At 41.3% G+C, this 18,180-nt stretch overlaps 1 protein-coding gene across 2 annotated transcripts in view; it reads left to right on the top strand.

Moving 5' to 3' along the window:
- ITIH5 (inter-alpha-trypsin inhibitor heavy chain 5) overlaps nt 1-18,180 on the top strand; it is a 73,453-nt gene that overhangs the window by 30,493 nt on the left and 24,780 nt on the right. For both annotated transcript variants that reach the window (XM_011235340.3, XM_034644071.1), the window contains exons 6-7: nt 9,774-9,943; nt 10,562-10,678. In XM_011235340.3, the coding sequence (XP_011233642.2) occupies nt 9,774-9,943; nt 10,562-10,678 (287 nt within the window). The remainder of the gene's footprint in view (nt 1-9,773; nt 9,944-10,561; nt 10,679-18,180) is intronic.

Genomic DNA, 18,180 nt, shown 5'->3' with positions numbered 1-18,180 from the left:
ACTCTGGTCCTGGGCTGCTGACTCTATTTCCAAGCTTCGCAGCTGAAGTTCCCAAGTAATCTCAACTCCTCATCTTTGTCAAAACCAATGGACTCATGTGAAGTCGTCCTAACCTGACATTAAAAGGAAATTTTAGTTTCAAGAGCTAGGAGACCATCATAACTGTCTTCATTTTCTCCCAGTATCTGGTTCATCTTTGAGGGGATCCTATACTCAGGAACACAGGAGAAAGCTTAAGAGTATCAGCTTGTGCTTTTAAAATACACTCTAAAATGACAACCTCCAGAATAGGGAAAATATTTGCAAATTCTATGTCTAAGCATCTGGTGTCCAGAATATATAAAGAATTCTTACAACTCAACCAAAAAAGATAAACAATCCAATGAAGATATGGGCAAAGGACTTGAAAAAAAATTTAAAAAGGATGCAACTAGGTTTTCAACACTTTCCTGGTTTAAGTTGGTTAATTTTGCCAGATGTTGGGTATAGCTCTTATTTGGTTGTGAAGGGGGGATTAGGAGGCAGAACTTGGTTCCAGAAGACTGGTTACAAATACAGAAATCTTCTCCTTTTCCTGGGTTGCCAAATAAAATATAAGATGCTCGGTTAAATTTGAATTTCAGATAGACAGTTATATCCGTGCAATCTCTGGCACATACTCACACTAAAAAAAATCTTTTGTTGTTTATCTGAAATTCAGATTTAACTGGGCATCCTGTGTTTTTATTTGCTAAATCTGGCAGCTCTGCTCTATTAAGGGACTGTGTTGTGACTGATGGTTCACCCCTGGTTCCAGCTCCCTGCTGTTCTGTATTCTTCCCCCAGATCCAGTCTCCACTCTACAGCTGGAAGGGAATGGCCCTGTTTGGCCTCTGTACATTTGCCAGGAAATAATAATCTGGTTGTTATGTGAGGGTTTCCAGCATTGTTCAGTGCAGAAATTATTCAGGTATGAATCATTTGGCTCCCTACTTGGTTTTGTTTGGTTTTGTTTTGTTTTTAATGTTGTATGAGAACCGTGTTATCTCGTTTGTTCTGACATGGGCAGTCAGGGCCGGCTGTGAGGAGGGTGGCTCTGAGGGACCCGGGAGGGTGGCCGCCTCTCTCGAACTGGACATTGGTGAGCAACCTACTCTTCTCGGGGAGACCGCACTCTATCTCTTCTTTTTTCCTGCTGTTTGTTTGGTGTATGAGGTGGAATGCTGTCTGGGCATGTGGCACTGTCCACCATAGCTGTGGCTGAAGCCAGAGATGAATCCAAGGCACGAAACATGGGTCACTGAGAATATCCGCCACACCCACCAAAACAATCTCAAGATGGATTCTCCTGAAAGACTCCCTCTTCATCTGCCCAACTGTGTGCCAATGTGCTGAGCCACCGCCATGTTGAGTGTTCAACAAGCTTGTCTTGAGTTCTCACCATGTTCCTGGCAGCTGTGCAAGATGCCTGAAACCTAAAGGTGTCTAAGACGTTGCCGCTGCCCTTGAAGAACTTAGAGTCAGCAATTCTTAAAAATTAAAAAAGTTTTTAATTGTGGTAAAAAAGCATATAACGTTAAATTAATCATCTTAACCAGTTCTAAGTGCAGTTGAACAGTGTTGCATTTACTTACATTGCTGTGCAACGAATCTCCAGAACCTTTTTATCCTCCCAAACTGAAATTCTGTATCTAGTCCACAACAGCTCCCTGTTGGCCCCTGACCACGCACCCCCCCTCCACCCCTCCAGGCCCTTGCAACTAGCATTTTCCTTTCTGCCTCTGTGAGTTTGACTACTCTAGGTACTTCAGGTAAGTGGAATCACACCATATTTGTCTTTTTGTGACTGGCTTATTTCACTTAGTGTAATGCCCTCCAGGGTCAGCCATACTGTGGCATAGAACAGGATTTCCTTCCTTTCCATGGCTGAAAAATAGTCCATTGTATGCATAGACCACGTTTTGTTGAAGGACACTTGGGTTGCGCCCACTCTTTGCCATTGTGAATAGTGCTGCTCATATTAACATGGTGTACACGATCTTCGAGATCCTGCTTTCAATTTATTAGGCATATACCTCAAAGTGGAATTACTGGATTGTCTGGTAGTTCTATTTTTAATTTTGGGGGGAACTTCCGTACTGTCTTCCATAGTGCTGTGCCATTTTACAGTCCCACTCACAGCGCACAAGGATTCCGGTTTTCCCACATCCTCTCCAACACATGTTATTTTCTGTCTTTTTGATAGTAGGCATCTGGTGGGTGTGTAGAGTTGGCAGTTTTGAATAATAACGAAAGAAAACCCTCTGGCAGGTTGAATCTGTGAAATGCCGTGAAGGTTCTCCCAGTGACTGGGCCGTGTTCGCCTTCATGCGGGAGGACAATGTAGAGGCATTTAGCCGAAATCTCTCGAACTTGGATTCCTCTGCTGCTCGGGCACTGCATTTGGTAGTTCCAGATACTTCGAGAGCTAGTATTTAAGGTCTTCCATGGGCACAGAACAATATCATGAAGGGATATAACACATGCTTTTAGGGGGTAACTGTGTAGAATGTGTGAGAGTTGACTTGGTTCATGTGTAGTTTCTCTGGGAAAGTCAGTCACACAGGGAAAACTGAAGCTCGGGAATGTATCATTTTAGGAAGAAAGAGCACTGAGTAACTAGTGAAGAGGGCAACTTTTCTAAGAAATTTGGGCAAGTGCCACTTCACTATGAAGGGATAGAGTTGAATTGGAACTCTTGGAGCTGTCAGTTTGCATTAGTATTTTATGCTACGTGTTGCCGTCTTGTCTATATGATGTTATTTTCTTTCTCTTTTTTTAAAGATTTTATTTATTTATTTGACAGAGAGACAGCCAGCGAGAGAGCGAACACAAGCAGGGGGAGTGGGAGAGGAAGAAGCAGGCTCACAGCGGAGGAGCCTGATGTGGGGCTTGATTCCAGGACTCTGGGATCACGCCCTGAGCCGAAGGCAGATGCTTAACGACTGACCCACACAGGCGCCCCAACATGATGTTATTTTCCAAAAGTATTTAAAATACCTATTATCAATCTAGGGGACAAAGCCCCTTTCCCATAAGAAAATGATACTATGGGGCTTATGAAGGTATTTAACCAAATTCCTTCTCATCTGTATTGCCCAACTTTACTGCTTTTTCCCCTGAGACCTCACCAGTATATATTTTTCATTGAAGTGTGATTCACACACAACATTATGTTAGCTTCAGGTGTACCGCATGATGATTCTGCGTTTGTATATGTTGCAAAAGGATCACGGCACTAATTCTAGTTCACATCCATCACCACACAGCTATGGAAATTTTTTTCTTGTGATGAGAACTTTTAAGATTTACTGCCTCTCTCTTTTTTTAAAGATTATATTTATTTATTTGAGAGAGAGCGTGCACACAAGCAGGGGGAGGGGCAGAGGGAGAAGCAGGGCCCCCACTGAGTGTGGAGCCCCACATGGGACTCGATCCCAGGACCCTGAGATCATGACCTGAGCCAAAGGCAGACGCTTAACAGACTGAGCCACCCAGGCACCCTAAGATTTACTCTCTTAGCAATTGTCACATGTACAATTCAGCCGTATTAACTGTAGTCACCATGCTGTACATTCCATCCTCCTCACTTTTTCTTTTAATACCCTGCCAGTTTGCTTCAATTTTGTCTGTATTGCTACCATCCAAGGGTAGTTGCCCAATTATTCACAATACTTTTGACTGCCCTATATTGAAGAAATCTCCCCACTGGGGTCCAGGTGAGCAGGTTACATAAACAAATATAGGCAATTTAGCCCCTTTTCCAAGGGAAATGAGCAGGCAGCGTTTGTTTGGAAATCCTTTTGTAAAAGCACCAGGTGTTGGCCGCTTTCCTCTGACAGTCGGCAAACCCAGGGTCCACAGGAAAGAGGCAGGAAACCCCTCTGTCAGTTGACCCCAAAGGGCATAGCTTCCAGCTGATGTCCTTGACTGTGGTTCTTTGCTCCTAAATCTTTTCACATTTGGACATGTAACATAGCAATTGACTTCCTTTTTCCCCGTGTGGTTGTCTAGGAGGAGAATGTTTATTTGTGAATAACACCCATGTTCCAGGACAAAACCAAGGACATATGTGTTCTCTAAAATACATGAAGTGCTTTGTCATTACAAGACAGAATCAGCGGGAAGAATATTTAATAGCATTTGTGTGCATGCTTCTTAACCTTATATAGACTCTTTGGAGAGTCTAGGGAAAGCTACGGGCCCTCTGTCCAGAAAATATGCACACATATATTTTTATGCAAAATTCTGTATATAATTTCAGAGGCCTCTTGGGAAGCTACCAACTCCATTATACTTTATAAAGATTGTTCTCTCTATAAATATTCTTGAACTCCCTGTTATGAATGTTTATTATGATTTATCTTTTTTTCTCCAAATAATGATTATTTTATTTTTACTAAGCTCTCAATTGTATGGAGAAACCTATTACGGCAAAAATGTGAACTGTATGTTATCAAAGACTATTTTTTTTTCTCATGAGTTGCCTCTCATCCTAGACAAAGAGTATAAGAAGCTACTTCCGAAGGGGCAGAGGCTGGGGGCTAGTGTGTATCGAGCACGTACTAAATGCCAGACCCATGCTCGGTGCCTTATATATGTGATCTTACTTAATTCTGACAGCGATTCTATGACATGGACTCCAGTCGAACGGATGTGGAACTGAGGCTCAGAGATATTAGTCCGTCATTTTGAGTCTGTCAAATCTTCGAGCCCACTTTCTTCAGTATTATGCAGTTTCTAAAATGACATGTATCTTCTTGTTCAAAAAGGCAGGGCTCTAGACAGGAAGAGTGCATCCTGGGGATGCTGGTGGCCTGAGGAGCGGGGAAGAATGGGTGGAGAAGGAGCGGTTAGCGAACTTTCCCGAGGACGCGCTTGAGGCTCTGGTGGGCCACAGAAGGTCATCTTGCACGAGAGCACGGATGCTTGCATCGAAACGGGAAGATGACAGGAGATTTGGCTCCCTCCAATTCAGAGTAATCGCCGCACTGCGCTCCTTCCCCTAACCAAGTGGGCACAGAGGAGAGAAAGCCAAGAGCAGGAAAGACATGTGGGCTTTCATTAGAAAAGTAGGTCAGAGTCTCACTGTTTTGGTCTGCTCCCAGCCTCTTCCCTTGCACTCTTCATTATGTTTAGAACACATGCCGTGACTGTGGAGGGCCTGCGAATCAAGTTCATTGTGCTCATGAGCTGTTTTGTGGCCGTCAGCGGTATGAGCCACGGTTCACATCAGGAAAAGCTAAACAGTATTATTCTGGTTTGGGATGTTGGGGTCAGTAACTCTGGGGCAGCCTAGATTAACCTCGTTGATGAAAAGGTTTTTTCCTTCTCTAGTAAAAAGAGGATTTTATTTTCTAGAGTTATTGCTCTGGAATTTTTCCCGGCAAACTTTTTCTTTTTGATAGTTAGTGGAAAATTCACTGGGTCACATTGACTGTCTGATACTTAATGGGTGGAAGTCAGCCCCAGGAGTTAGGCTTCTTGGTGTTTAACCAAAGTGGGAATCAACCCACTCTTCAGGCATAGAAAATAAGCCCATTTAGAGGAATCTCATGAATTTTCATCATGAACTAGCAAACAGCAGAGGTCAATAGGAAACCAAAATAATAATACACTATCTTTCTCATGACTTATATCAAAGAGCCCAGTCAAATGAATTATGAAGAGAGAAATTATACTTTTAATCCTCAGTGCTTTCAATCAACCATGAATAGTATTAATTCAGGGGAGTTGTAAAGAGCATTTCAATGAGAGAGATTTGAAACAAGGAAGAGTAAGTACATGCTGATAGTATAAAGAGGGTCAAATCTAACGTAGAATTTTAAAATTGGAGATAACCTAGTGCCGCCTAATTACATACACCAAAGCCTTGGGACCATTGTCTCTGGCCAGGAACCAGAGTCACCTGCAAGGCTTATTAAAGTACAGCTTTCTGGGTCCCGCCCTCCAGAGTTTCTGATTCGGAGTCTCTGGGTGGGCCCAAGAGTTTGTGTTTCTAGCAAGTTCGCAGGTGCTGCTGCTGCTGCTGCTGGTCCCAGACCGCGTCATGAGCACTGCTCTGCACCATCCCCACAGGTGATCGACACATCCGGGGTTCGCTTGAACACCTCCCGTGAGAGGCGTTGTGACTGCTGCCTCTGCCCGCGGGACATCGTCCCCAGAGCTTATGGGTGCTGCACAGAGAGTGCTTCCCAGTAACTCTACCCCCGTTCTGATTCTGCCAGCTGGAGTTACTCGGAATACACCTAATCCCCATAGAAACGCCTACACTAACAGACTTATCCTAAGGAAAAGAACAGATAGGCTCTGTTTGGCAAATAGCGTGGTTCCTTTCCATGCTAGGGAATGCCTGTTCGTTCTTTTCTGCCATCCAGCTCCCAACGAGTTTAGATTTTTAAAAAATTGGGGTACACATAGATCAAAGTGTATAAATCTCATGGGTACAGCTTGATGAATGTTCACATGCGTGTACACCCAGACAACCACTTCCGGGCCAAGACAGAGTTTTTTCACCACCCCAAAGGACTCCTGTACCCTCTCCCAGTAGGCATTCACCCCCCAAAGGTGGCTACCATTCTTCACCATTATTCTGTGTCCCGTGGACAAGTCATGCTTGCTCGTGAGCGATACGTAAATGGAAGCATTCTCTTCCATGTCTATGTTCCCAGGCAAAATGACTGTGAGTTGCTGTATAAACAGCAGTAGTTCTTTCCTTTTTGCCCAAGTTTCATCTGTTGAATTGTCTTACATTTACTCTCCTGGCCCTTTTTCTATTTTGTATATTTTTAAGGTTGATGATAACATTGGCTGGCATGAATCAAAACACCCTAAGTACAGTTGTGGCCCCTTACCCGTGGTTTCGTGTCCCCCAGTCACCGTTATACCCGGTCACCCACGGTCCTGGGAACAGATGATCCTCCTTCTGACATAAGGTCAGAAGGCAGTCGTAGCTTCACATTATGTCACAGCGCCTATGTCCCTCACCTCCCTTCATCCAGCACGTAGGCATTTTATCCTCTCCTGTCATCCTAAGAAGGGTGACGATAGCACAGGCAGGTATTTTGAGAGAGAGACCACATTCATGTAACTCTTACTCCAGTATGTTCTTATCATTGTATTTTATTATTCGCTGTTGTTGTTAATCACTTACTGGGCCTAATTTATGGATTAAACTTGGTCATATGTATGTATTCAAAAAAGCATCATCTGTACAGGGATAAGGGTGGGAATAAGAAAGGACTACGGTCCATAACATCACTTGATCTTTTCAATGCTGTGAGTTTGGTAGACCATTAATCCATTTTGCAGATGAGATAAGCAAAGCTCGGTAACTTGCCCCAAGTCTCACAGGTGAAGTAGGAGAGGTTGAGCCAGTATCGAAGGCAGGTCCTTCTGACTCATTCATGATTCCGAGTTCTCAGCTGTGTTATCACGCCTCCACTCTTGGTGCTTTACCAGTCATCACCAATGAGAGACTGACTCTGAAGAGCGTGCATGTTCCTTCTATTTCTAAGACCTTTCCATTTTCAGCCTTTTCCCCTTCCTCCTCTGTAGCGGTTCTCAGGCGTCACCAACTATGCTGGTGAGTTGGAGGCTGGCACTTGTCAACGTGCCATTGAGATTTTCCCAGCTCCTTCTTCACATGGGCAGATCTGCTGGAAGCATGTTATCTTTCATACAGCTGTCTTCTATAAGAATGGAATCTTCTATTTGCTGGCTTTCTGGTCACTCCTGAAACGTCTGCCCTCGATGGGTGCAAATAATAGGAGAATCATTTCTGCCCTGTGGTTCTTGTTAAGGTTACACCTAAATTGTCCCTGAAAAATAATTGTCTGTTCTGTTGAAGGAAATGTTTAAACTTCCTTTGATTTTAATGTCTAAAAAACCATTAGCAAGAGGAAGTTTATTCTTACGTACAAATTACCATGGGCGAATTATGCCTTGTTTCCTATTTTATTTTGCTAATTAGGGATGGCAGATTGCCAGTCAGCTCACTCTATGTATGGCATCAACTTGAATAGATTTTTTTAAAAAGTGATCAGATGCTTTGCAGCAGTTTTAAGCCTGGCTTTGATTCAGTATCTGGATAAAGTCTCCACATATACTGATATTTATGTATCTTCGATTTTATTTTTATATTCCTCTTGGTGCACGCAGAGCTAAAAACTGATTTTCTCTTGTTAAGTATATAGACGTGGTGTTTGGATTTAGAAAGGTGGGTTGTCTGCAAAGTGAAGCTCTGTTCTAATAGGAAATGGAGGTCAGGAGTAAAAAATGGGCTGTGCTGTACTTAATCTGTCATCCCACTGCTTTTTCTTAAATCATATAAAATCCATTTGTGGATTTATCTTTCTGTAATTCTAATTTATATTTGAAGATTTATGCTGGGGGAAACTTTGGGAGAAGTTTTCTTAAAAAGAGCCATAAACTTTCTGGAAACAGTATGTTAGGACAACCAAATGATTGGTGGGGGAAGGTGTTTCTTCTGGAAGACTTCCATATAGAAGGAGTGATAGAATTAGACCCCACCCTTTTGCAACTCTGATGAAATAGTGGATCCAGACAGACATTGTCAGTGTCTGATAAAACTATGAAGTGAAAGATCGATGAGGAGCTTTATAATGGGTGATCAGATTGACAGTATGGGAGCCCACCATCTTTCTGCTGAGAGCAGACAAGTAGATATCGTGTGCTTCTGATGTGAAAAGTGGTAAGCGCTCAGCATCACCTGTGAAGTGTTCCTGTCGGTGGTACAGACCTGCATCTAAGCAAGCCTCTAACTTTCCTACCAGAACACAGGGAAATAGAGAAGATGGAGCTGTGGTTCTCCACTTCGACTGCACATTAGATGCACATGGGGGATTTTTTAAAGTTCAGATGCCCAGGCTATGCCCCAGACCAATTAAATGAGCTCTTGGCTTGGATATTGATTTTTTTTTCTAGTTCCCCCAGATATTACAGTGCGAGCCAAGGATGGAAGCCAGGGGAATTGAGGAGAAAGTTAAAAAATAAGACAAGAAAACAGTCACGAAATGCAGAATGTGAGAAATTCCATTGGACAGATAACCAGAGTTTTACAACACGTTTACGTAGCGTTAGAAGAAAGGTAACAGCGGGGTGGGGAGGGGGGCACTTGTAGATTAAAAGAGATTTAAGAAACATAAACCCAATGTGGTGTGTGGTCGTTTTTTGATCCGGATTTGAAGGAATCAGCCATATCAAGACACATTCTAAAGAATCGGGAGAATTTCAGTACAGACTGAGTATATTTGGGGATAATATGGCATTGAGCATTGGTTTTGTAACTTGTGATGGTTTTGTGTTTATGCGGAAAAAAGTTCTTAGACATACTGAAGTATCTACGGATGACATATGATGTCTGGGATTTGTTTTAAAATACTCTTGCAAGAGATCGTGAGGGGCTTCGTAAAAACAGATACAAAAGATTGGTAAGAGGTTGATGATTGTTAAAATTGGGTGAAAGGTACCTGGGGGTTCATTTTACTCTTCTCTCTACTTTTGTGTGTTTAGAAAATTCACATAAAAGATGAAAAAGAAGGCATAAAGGTGAAACCTTCAACATCTGTTGTACTGGGATGTATTATCGGTATGAAGTCTGTGAAGTTCATATGGAATATAAACCTGCAATAAAATAAAGTCTAGCCCTCTGTGTCCATGTAAAACAGCCCTTCTTCTTTTCCAAAAAATATTGATATGTGCAGTTATGAATTATGTTTATATCTTGTTTGCAGATGATTCTGGGCCGCCTCCTTCTACTGTTATCAGCCAAAATGACACTTTTGCCAAAGTCACTTTTAAGCCTAGTGTGGTCCAACAAGCCAGGATTGCTCAGAATGGCGTTTTGGGAGATTTGATCATTAGATATGATGTCAACAGGGAACAGAGCATTGGGGACATCCAGGTAATGGGCTCATTGTTGCCATTTTGTGTTAGTTGCTTGATACTTTTAGGTAGACTTAGGACTAGGGACTCCAGTTCTTATCTAAGGGAGGAGAACGTTCTGGTTGCTAGAAATTTGTTTTAGCCTAAAATATGTCTCCAAGGGGACTAGGGTGATCCCTTCCTATTTCCTGCTTCACTAATCTGGAGAGCAAATGAAATCTGTAATGTAATTTTCCCTGCGGTGTTTTAAATGAAGTTAGAATTTTAGCTCATCTTCAATTTTAATTAAGAGAGCCTGGTCCATGGCTCATTTCCCTTTAGGTTTTATTGCTCCAGAGACAGGGCTGGAATATTAAGATGCATCACCATGCAACCAGAATGTAGACAACTTTGACATCTCAACTTATTAAAACTATGTATTAAAGGAAGCAGGAATTCCAAGTGGCAAGGGCCATAAGGAGGTGGATAATTTAAATTAAATTAGTCAACATAAGTGATAAGTTTTAAAGGGATGATTTTATCTTTATAAAATCTCTTTCATACTCTGACTTGTAAAAGTTATATAGACTGTCCATTTTCGGTAGTTTTCCTGTCTATTCTGGGCACTACCATTTTTACTTTCTCTTCTCTCCGTCAGGTTCTAAATGGCTATTTTGTGCACTACTTTGCCCCCAAAGACCTACCCCCCTTGCCCAAGAATGTGGTATTTGTGCTTGACAGCAGTGCCTCCATGGTAGGAACAAAGCTCCGGCAGGTGAGTGAGGGCCAACTGCCAATTTTGTTCTTTCTCACTTTTGCCTGGAACCATGATGCGCTCTGTGAATAAAATTCAGTTGATGCTACATGTCTGCTTTACCATCCGGCTATTCCTGCCTACACAGAACCTTCCTGAACCGATGATCTAGTCCAGCCATTGACATAAACTTTCATTTCAGGACAGTGTTTTAAGAGAGCAGAGGGGCGTGTATAGAAACACTTCGAAATAAAGGACTCTGGCCGAGTAGATAATGTGAGACAGGAATACACTGAGAGGGACACTCAACAGCATCATTGCTGATGGACTAATTCTTTTAATCATGCCCTTTCAGAGCAATGGAGGAGAATCATTGGCAGCCCCGTTGACCTACCCTTAGAACAGAGAACTTCCATCTCAATAATTCAGGAGTGAAATTTTTACAGCATTTAGGTAAATGTTAAAATTCTAGGGATAGGAGGGACATTAAGGGACATGTAGTCTATGATGAAATATTAAACTATACTGAAAATACAAGTATTAAATTTTTTTAACAAACCACTAGAAAGGGCTATTCCTTATCTTACTCTGGTATCATAAATATCACAAATTTGCTTTTATAAAATAGTTGCAACTTACATAACAGAAAATAGAAAAAGCTACTGGCTTCCATACCAAATTATAACTCTACATTCATCAAACACTGAGTTCTCTTAGCTTTTCTGTCTTAATTCATTTTCTATTTTTATCAATTAATAATAAATATGTGGTTTAATAGTACCTCAAACCTCATAAAAACCCTCTACCTTACCTCTTCCCACCCCTAGATCCCATTCCACATGTAGTTGAAATTGATCTTAGCTGATAAACTATTGTCGATATTTTCTCTCAGTCACTACTTTGTAAGTTCTTTCTTTAGCCATTGTATTTAAAAAATCATGTAGAATCTGCTGATTTTTTTCTTCATGGCATCTTATTTTTCTCCACCCCAAAATAGTAAAAAAAATATATTCCATGCAAAAACAGGGTTTGACTCTTTCCTTTCAGAAGATTGCCAGATATAATTTCTCATTTGTATAGATAACTTCGCCCTGTCAGTCAATTCCGTGTAGTTCTTATATAGTTTTTGTTCATCATATCCTTGTACAGAATTCAACCTGCTGGCTTCTCCACTTAGATTGCTTTCCCTTCCTTTTGCATCTCTGACCTTCCATCTGGGATTACTTTTCTTTTGCCTGAAGAATACTCATCCATATCTTTTTAAATGTGGGTCTGCCAGTAAAGAATTCTCTTCGTTTTTGTTTGTCTGAAAATGATTTATTTCATTCTCATTCTTGAAGGATATTTTTATTGGGAATAGAATTCTGCATTGACTGATTTTCTTTCCAATGAAGATAGATCCCATTGTCTCTGGGCTTCCATTGTTACTGTTGATAAGTCAGTAATAATATTAACTGTTGTTCCTCTAAAGGTAATCTTTTATTGTTGACTGCTTTTAAGATTTTCCTCTTTATCTTAAGTTTTCTATAGTTTTATTATGATTTCAGAGGTGGATTTCTTGTTGTTGTTGTTGTTTTTCTGCCTGAGGTTCCTAGAACTTTCTGAATTTGTGGATTCATGGGAAAATCCTCAGCCATTATTTCTAAAATAACTTTGGTTCCCTTTTCCTTCTGGGATTCCAGTGTTAGAAAATCTCTCCGTATCCTGTTTCCCTTGCTCTCTTCTATTTATTCCAACTTTTGCTTTTCCATACTTCATTCCAAACCTATCCTAGAGTTCACAGATTATCTTTTCAGGTATGTCCAGTCTGCTCTCAAATTCATCCATTGAGTTATTTCAGTTATTGTGCTTTTTAGTTCTAGAATTTCCATTTGGTTCTTTTCAAATCTGTTCGGTCACTTTTTAGAATGTTTAGTTATTTCACAAAGTTTTTAATAACATTTTTTATTTTCTCAAACATCATAAACATAGTTATTTTAAAATCCATATGTGATCATTCCAAACTTGTGCCCCTAGGATCTGTTTTTATTGTTTTTCTTCTTTCCTTATGTGATTGGTCATTTTTTATTGCATGATGAACATTATTTTCAAACATTTGTTTGTAGAAATAGTTGAAAGCCTAGGATGATGATCTTTTCTGTTAGAGAAAGTTTGGGGTGTTTCTGTCAGGTACCTGGGGGATTATAATCTGGGATCATTTTTTAAAAAAGATTTATTTACTTATTTTAGAGAGAGAGTGTGTGTGCTAGTGGGGGAAGGGGCAGAGGGAGAAAGAATCTTGAAGCAGACTCGTCCCTGAGTGCAGAGCCTGATGCAGGGCCCTATCCAATGACCCCGAGATTATGATCTGAGCTGAAATCAAGAACCAGCCACTTAACCAACTGGGTCATCTAGGCACCCCAATCTGGGATCATTTTAGTCCATTTCCAGGGCTTGAGATTTTTCTGGGCAGCCCAGATGGCTCAATGCTGAATTTCAGGCCTTTCAAGACTGGTTTATTTCTGAATAGCACAAAATGTAGACGCTTACCAGAGCACCCGTCCCTGGCGGGCTCCGGACTTCAACTTTTGACTCCCTAAGCTACTAAAGTGATGCTCAGCTTCTCAGATATTTCTTTGGCCTTGACAAACATCCTTTACATAACAGTGATCCCAAATGCTGAGCCTGCTTCTTTAAATTTTCATCTTTTCCCAGATATTTTTTCTCACTATTTTGATACTTTCAAGATTTTTAAAAAATATACGTTTTGTGTATTGCTCTTTTAGTCGTTCGCAGTGGGAAGGTTCGGTACAAATTACGTGTAGGTTTCTTTATGGGCACCATTTCCCAAAGTATTAATCACACATACATGAAACATTCTTATTTAGTGGTGATTTTCTGTTGATTTTTGAGACGCCTAACTGCCTTTTCGTATTTACTGAATATTCTTTAAAGTTCTTTGCTTTATGCACTCCAAGTTCATAAGTGCCATTGTTGTTTTTGTGACTTTGTTGGCTGGATAACACATGCTGAAAGAAGAATCGTGGCTTCTTTGGAGACCGCTGTTGGCCATAGAATGTAGTGTTAATTAGGCCTTGCATCTGACCCAAGATGGTCATTCCCATTTGGATTTTGAATCAATTAGCAGTTACTGAGTGGGTGCCATATACTAGGTTTCTATGTGTGTGTCATTAAATTTCTGTGCACCTATAAATCTTCATATTTTCTTTTTTCTTTTTCTTTAAGACAATGACCTTGATGAGGCCAGGATTTGGGGTTCCTCTGGGGGAAAAAATAACTTAAATTGATGAAGGTATTGATAATTAAAATTACTGCAACCAATCTGAAGTTGTGTTACCACCAAATATCTTGTATTTTGATATTTTTACTTACCCTTATATTATGAATATATCTGATATTATTAAATATTCCTTAAAAATATGATTTTAATGGCCAGAAGGCAGTACCAGAAGGCAGAAACTCTCATAGGAGTTTCTATGAGAATGGCAATGTTCTATACCTGTGGTATCCAGTGTGGCAGCCACTAGCCACATGTGGCTATTAGCACTCGAAATGTGACTAATGCAACTGAAGAACTGAAATTTTTAAATCTTATTTAATTTTAATACATTTAAATTTAAGTAGCCACATGTGGCTAGTGGTTACTGTATTGGATAGTGCAGCTGCAAAACATTGACTCATGCCACCACCCATGAGAGACTTGACTTTATCTCCTTTTTTTGCTAATTATAAACAGCATTGGGATAACTGTCCTGATGTAGAAATCTTTCACCATGTGCTAATCATTTTCTTAAGTTAGATTCTTAGAAGTAGAATTACTGGGGCAAGGAATACTAACTAATTTGTTTTTTTTTTTTACAGATATTAAAACCACGTTTTCTAGAAAGTGCATACCAATTTATTAACATGTAAAACTGTTACTAGAGTAAGAATTCCAAATGGATTAAGCAGTGAAACGTAATCAATGAACCACACCCAAAAATAAGTAAGAAAATATGTCAGTTTAATTAATTTTGAAGTAGGGAAAGACTTTTTAAGCCTAAAAGCCATGAAAAGTAATTTTAAAGGGAAAAAAAAATCAGTAACTTTAGCTATATAAAAATGTTAAAACTTTTGTTTTAAGTAAAAACAGAATAAAAGTGAAGAGAACCCTGGAAAAATTGATGCAGCAAAGAGTTTATCTTTAATATATAGAGAGCTATTCCAGATCAATTAATATTAATCTTATATAAGAAACGGGCAAAGAATATGAAACAATTTACAAAAGAGAAAAAAGATATTGTCAAACTTTAAATCATGTAAATTACTTACAATGACAGCTATAGTATGCATTTGTAGAATTCAGCAAAATTATAATATTTAAATTATTTCCCAGTAAATATTAAGAAACACCAAAAATGGTAAAATGCATGGTCCGTTCTGCATCTTCACACAAAGGTCATTAAATCACCCAAAGACTACAGCAGTTCGAATGACTCATATATTCAGCTGCCTGAGTCACGTCAGGCTTTATTTAACCTCAGACCCAATCCATTCTAGTGCATAGGATCTTCCACTCCCGGTGGGAGAACAATCAAGAATCTTCCTGCTAAACCCCCAGAAAGGTAAATCCTGCCCCAGATTGTCCAGAGAAAACCAGTGAACTAAATCAGGAACTCCTAGACTCACCATTAATGATGAAGCAAAATCGGGCACTTCTTAAAAATACAGCATGGAACATGGGAGTCATCATGCTAAAAGTATTACAAGAATTATTGACTAAAAAGTTATTTAATCTTTGTAACAATTTGGCCGTCATCCCCGTTTTGATGATGGAGAAACCAAGGCTTTACGGTGGTGGATGACTCAGCTAGTAAATGGCAGGGCCTGGCTCCAAAGCCGGATCTGATGCTGAGGCCCATGAATCAAACCAGGATGGCGTGGCGTCCTGGTGCAGGTTAGCCGTGTGATGGGGCAGTGCTCTCAGGTATGATAGTAGAAGGTGCACGCGGAGCCAACGTGAGTGCAGTTCGATATCTCAAGAGCCAGTGAAGACGGCTGCATTTCAGGAGGCATTTCCATGCACTGTGCAGAGCAGTGTAATGATAGACATCACTCCAGTTGCTGTTCTCCCCTCCTCCCTCATTCCTGGATATTAAAATTCCATTACTTGCTGGGCACTGAAAGTCTGGCATGCACTCTGCTGGCTTCTAAGCGACAACGTGGCCTCTTTCCAGGAGAACCACCCTGGACCAGCCAAACACATGTCAGAAGCCGCTAGGCAATTTCTAAAGCCCGTCGCTGCCTTGGACTGTTGTGAAAACTGCTGAGTGTTTTAGCAGCTCTCAGCTCCTCCGAGGCCACAGCACTGAGTGAGCTTAGCTGACGGTAGAACCTTGTACATAATATCATGCCCACTGGTCAAGAGGAAGATGGCTCCAAGCACGGGGCTTTCGCAATGCGTCACCAGGCTTGGCAATAACGGACGTTTGTCACGGGTCCTCTCGGATCCTGTGAAGAATCATTTACCCCTGGGGCTTCTCGGCTCCCCTCATCATTGATGGGCCCGAAGTACTTCACTTCGCTCATCACAGTGAAGGGCACAGAGTTGGAATTTAGCAGTTCGAACAATTGATTTATAAAGAATCGTCGTAAGATTTTTTTTAATCTTAAAATGCATTCTCCCTAAAGGGTATGTCAGTACCTGGGCACTTTCTGGTTCTGGTCCTAATCCCAATGGGAATGTGAGCCTGGAAACCAGGACTTCACTGGCTTAGGAACAGCTACAGAGCCTCCTGCTGGTTGCTGGCACATGACTTGGCTCTGCTTTCTATCCCACGAGCCTTTGTCAGTGAATCTGTTGAGAGGGACACCTGGTGCTAGGTCAGACAAGATTCCTGCCTCCCGATCCAGCTTGTAAAACCTCCTGGAGGAGGAGCTGAGAAGAGCCACAGAAAATGTGATCAGTGTAGCCCTTTTTTTCCTGATAAGTTTCATGCTTAAAGCCCTGGCACTAGCAAATACACGTCCTCGGGGACAGTAAGGAGAATATATGTCTGTAAAATACGTTATTCCTTGACCAAGGTTTACATCTTCTTCTCTTCCCTTTCCTTAATCTATGTAACTGGATCTACTTTCACCTTCATATTAAGGAACTTGGCTGAGGGACTCTCTCTGGCAACCAAGCAGAGGCTAATGGATAATTTACCAGATGCCTTTCATTCTAGAACTTTCTACAGACTCGTTCCCATCATCTGTGCCATTCTGGGCCAATCCTAGATTCCCATGGAGCTTTTGGAAATCTGTCTTCTTTTCTCTGTTGACTGTAGTCGTCAGTTACATTGAGGGTAGAGAGGGTAGAGAACAAGCGTGATGTTTCTTATCAGTAATTACCAGAATAAAATGAGGGGAAACGTGAACATTGCTTGTGCTTCATTCATTGGTTTACTTCATGCTCTAGGTCGTCAGTTTCATCTTCATGTCCAAAATTCAGTTTCTAAGAGCCATTTGGGCACTTTATGTGCAACCCTATAGGCAAATAGCCTGTCTATAAGCTCCATGGATTCAGGAAGCATCTTGTTTTTGATCACGTATTCCCAGAGCCCAGCACTGTGCCTGACACATAGGTAATGATTTTTGCTGAAATACGTACCAGCACGTAAACATTAAACGTAGTGCACTTTTGAGTCACAGTAGGTACATGGAGTGGCCAGTGCGTCCCAAGCACTTGAAGCATTTTAGATACATTTTTTCATTGAATCTTTCAGCAATCCACTGAAATAGGCATTGTTACCCCCTTCTTATAAACGAGAAGGTGAGGGGCAGAGAGGTGACATCACTATGCTAAAATACAGAATGCTGTCAGTAGAAAAGTCCAACATCAAGCCTAGTCTCTCCCAGCCCTTCCCTATGCCATTCTTCACTGTAGTGTTAGACATAGATCCTAACATCAGACCACCTCCCAAGCTTCCAGGCTCTACCTGTCCTCATGGCCCTGCGACGTGATGGGTGTGAGTGCACGTAGATGTCAGCTGCCCTGAGAGGCCAAGAGACTTCAGCCAGCAGCTGGTGTCATGAATGGAGCTGTTTTGCTCTGACGCATAGAATTAACTATTAGAGATTTATTATTTCACGTTAAGCACACCATGGACACGGACAGGGATGCAGACTTCTTTCCTCTAATGAGTTGGGTTGGATAGGCTGAGTGCAGGCATAGAGACAGCAGATGTGGGGAGAGAAGGACAAACTGGGCGACTATGAGGTCCAGTGATGTCATGACCTTCATTCCAGCTGTCCTCTTCAGGACCGTGTGGATCTGCCATGGTTTGAATGGGAAGGTGTTGGAAAAACATTAAGTTGTCAAGAAAGTAGCTTTCGTGTGTTGGGGATCAAAGGAAGGGCAGCCTGAGGGTCACTGAGTGGCCAGGAAGACTGCCAGACAAGGCCAGCAGAACCCAGAGGGCGTCAGGGGAGTAGTGACCTGGTTAGAGGAGAGAGCTCCCTGAACAAGTGAAGGAGCTCAGGAAAGGAAGATGCAGGAAGCC

This window comes from Ailuropoda melanoleuca, chromosome 15 (genome assembly GCF_002007445.2).
Source record: "Ailuropoda melanoleuca isolate Jingjing chromosome 15, ASM200744v2, whole genome shotgun sequence".
NCBI classification, from domain to species: domain Eukaryota; kingdom Metazoa; phylum Chordata; class Mammalia; order Carnivora; family Ursidae; genus Ailuropoda; species Ailuropoda melanoleuca.
Note: the sequence above shows the minus strand (reverse complement) of the source record. Positions and strands in the feature narration are given on the sequence as shown.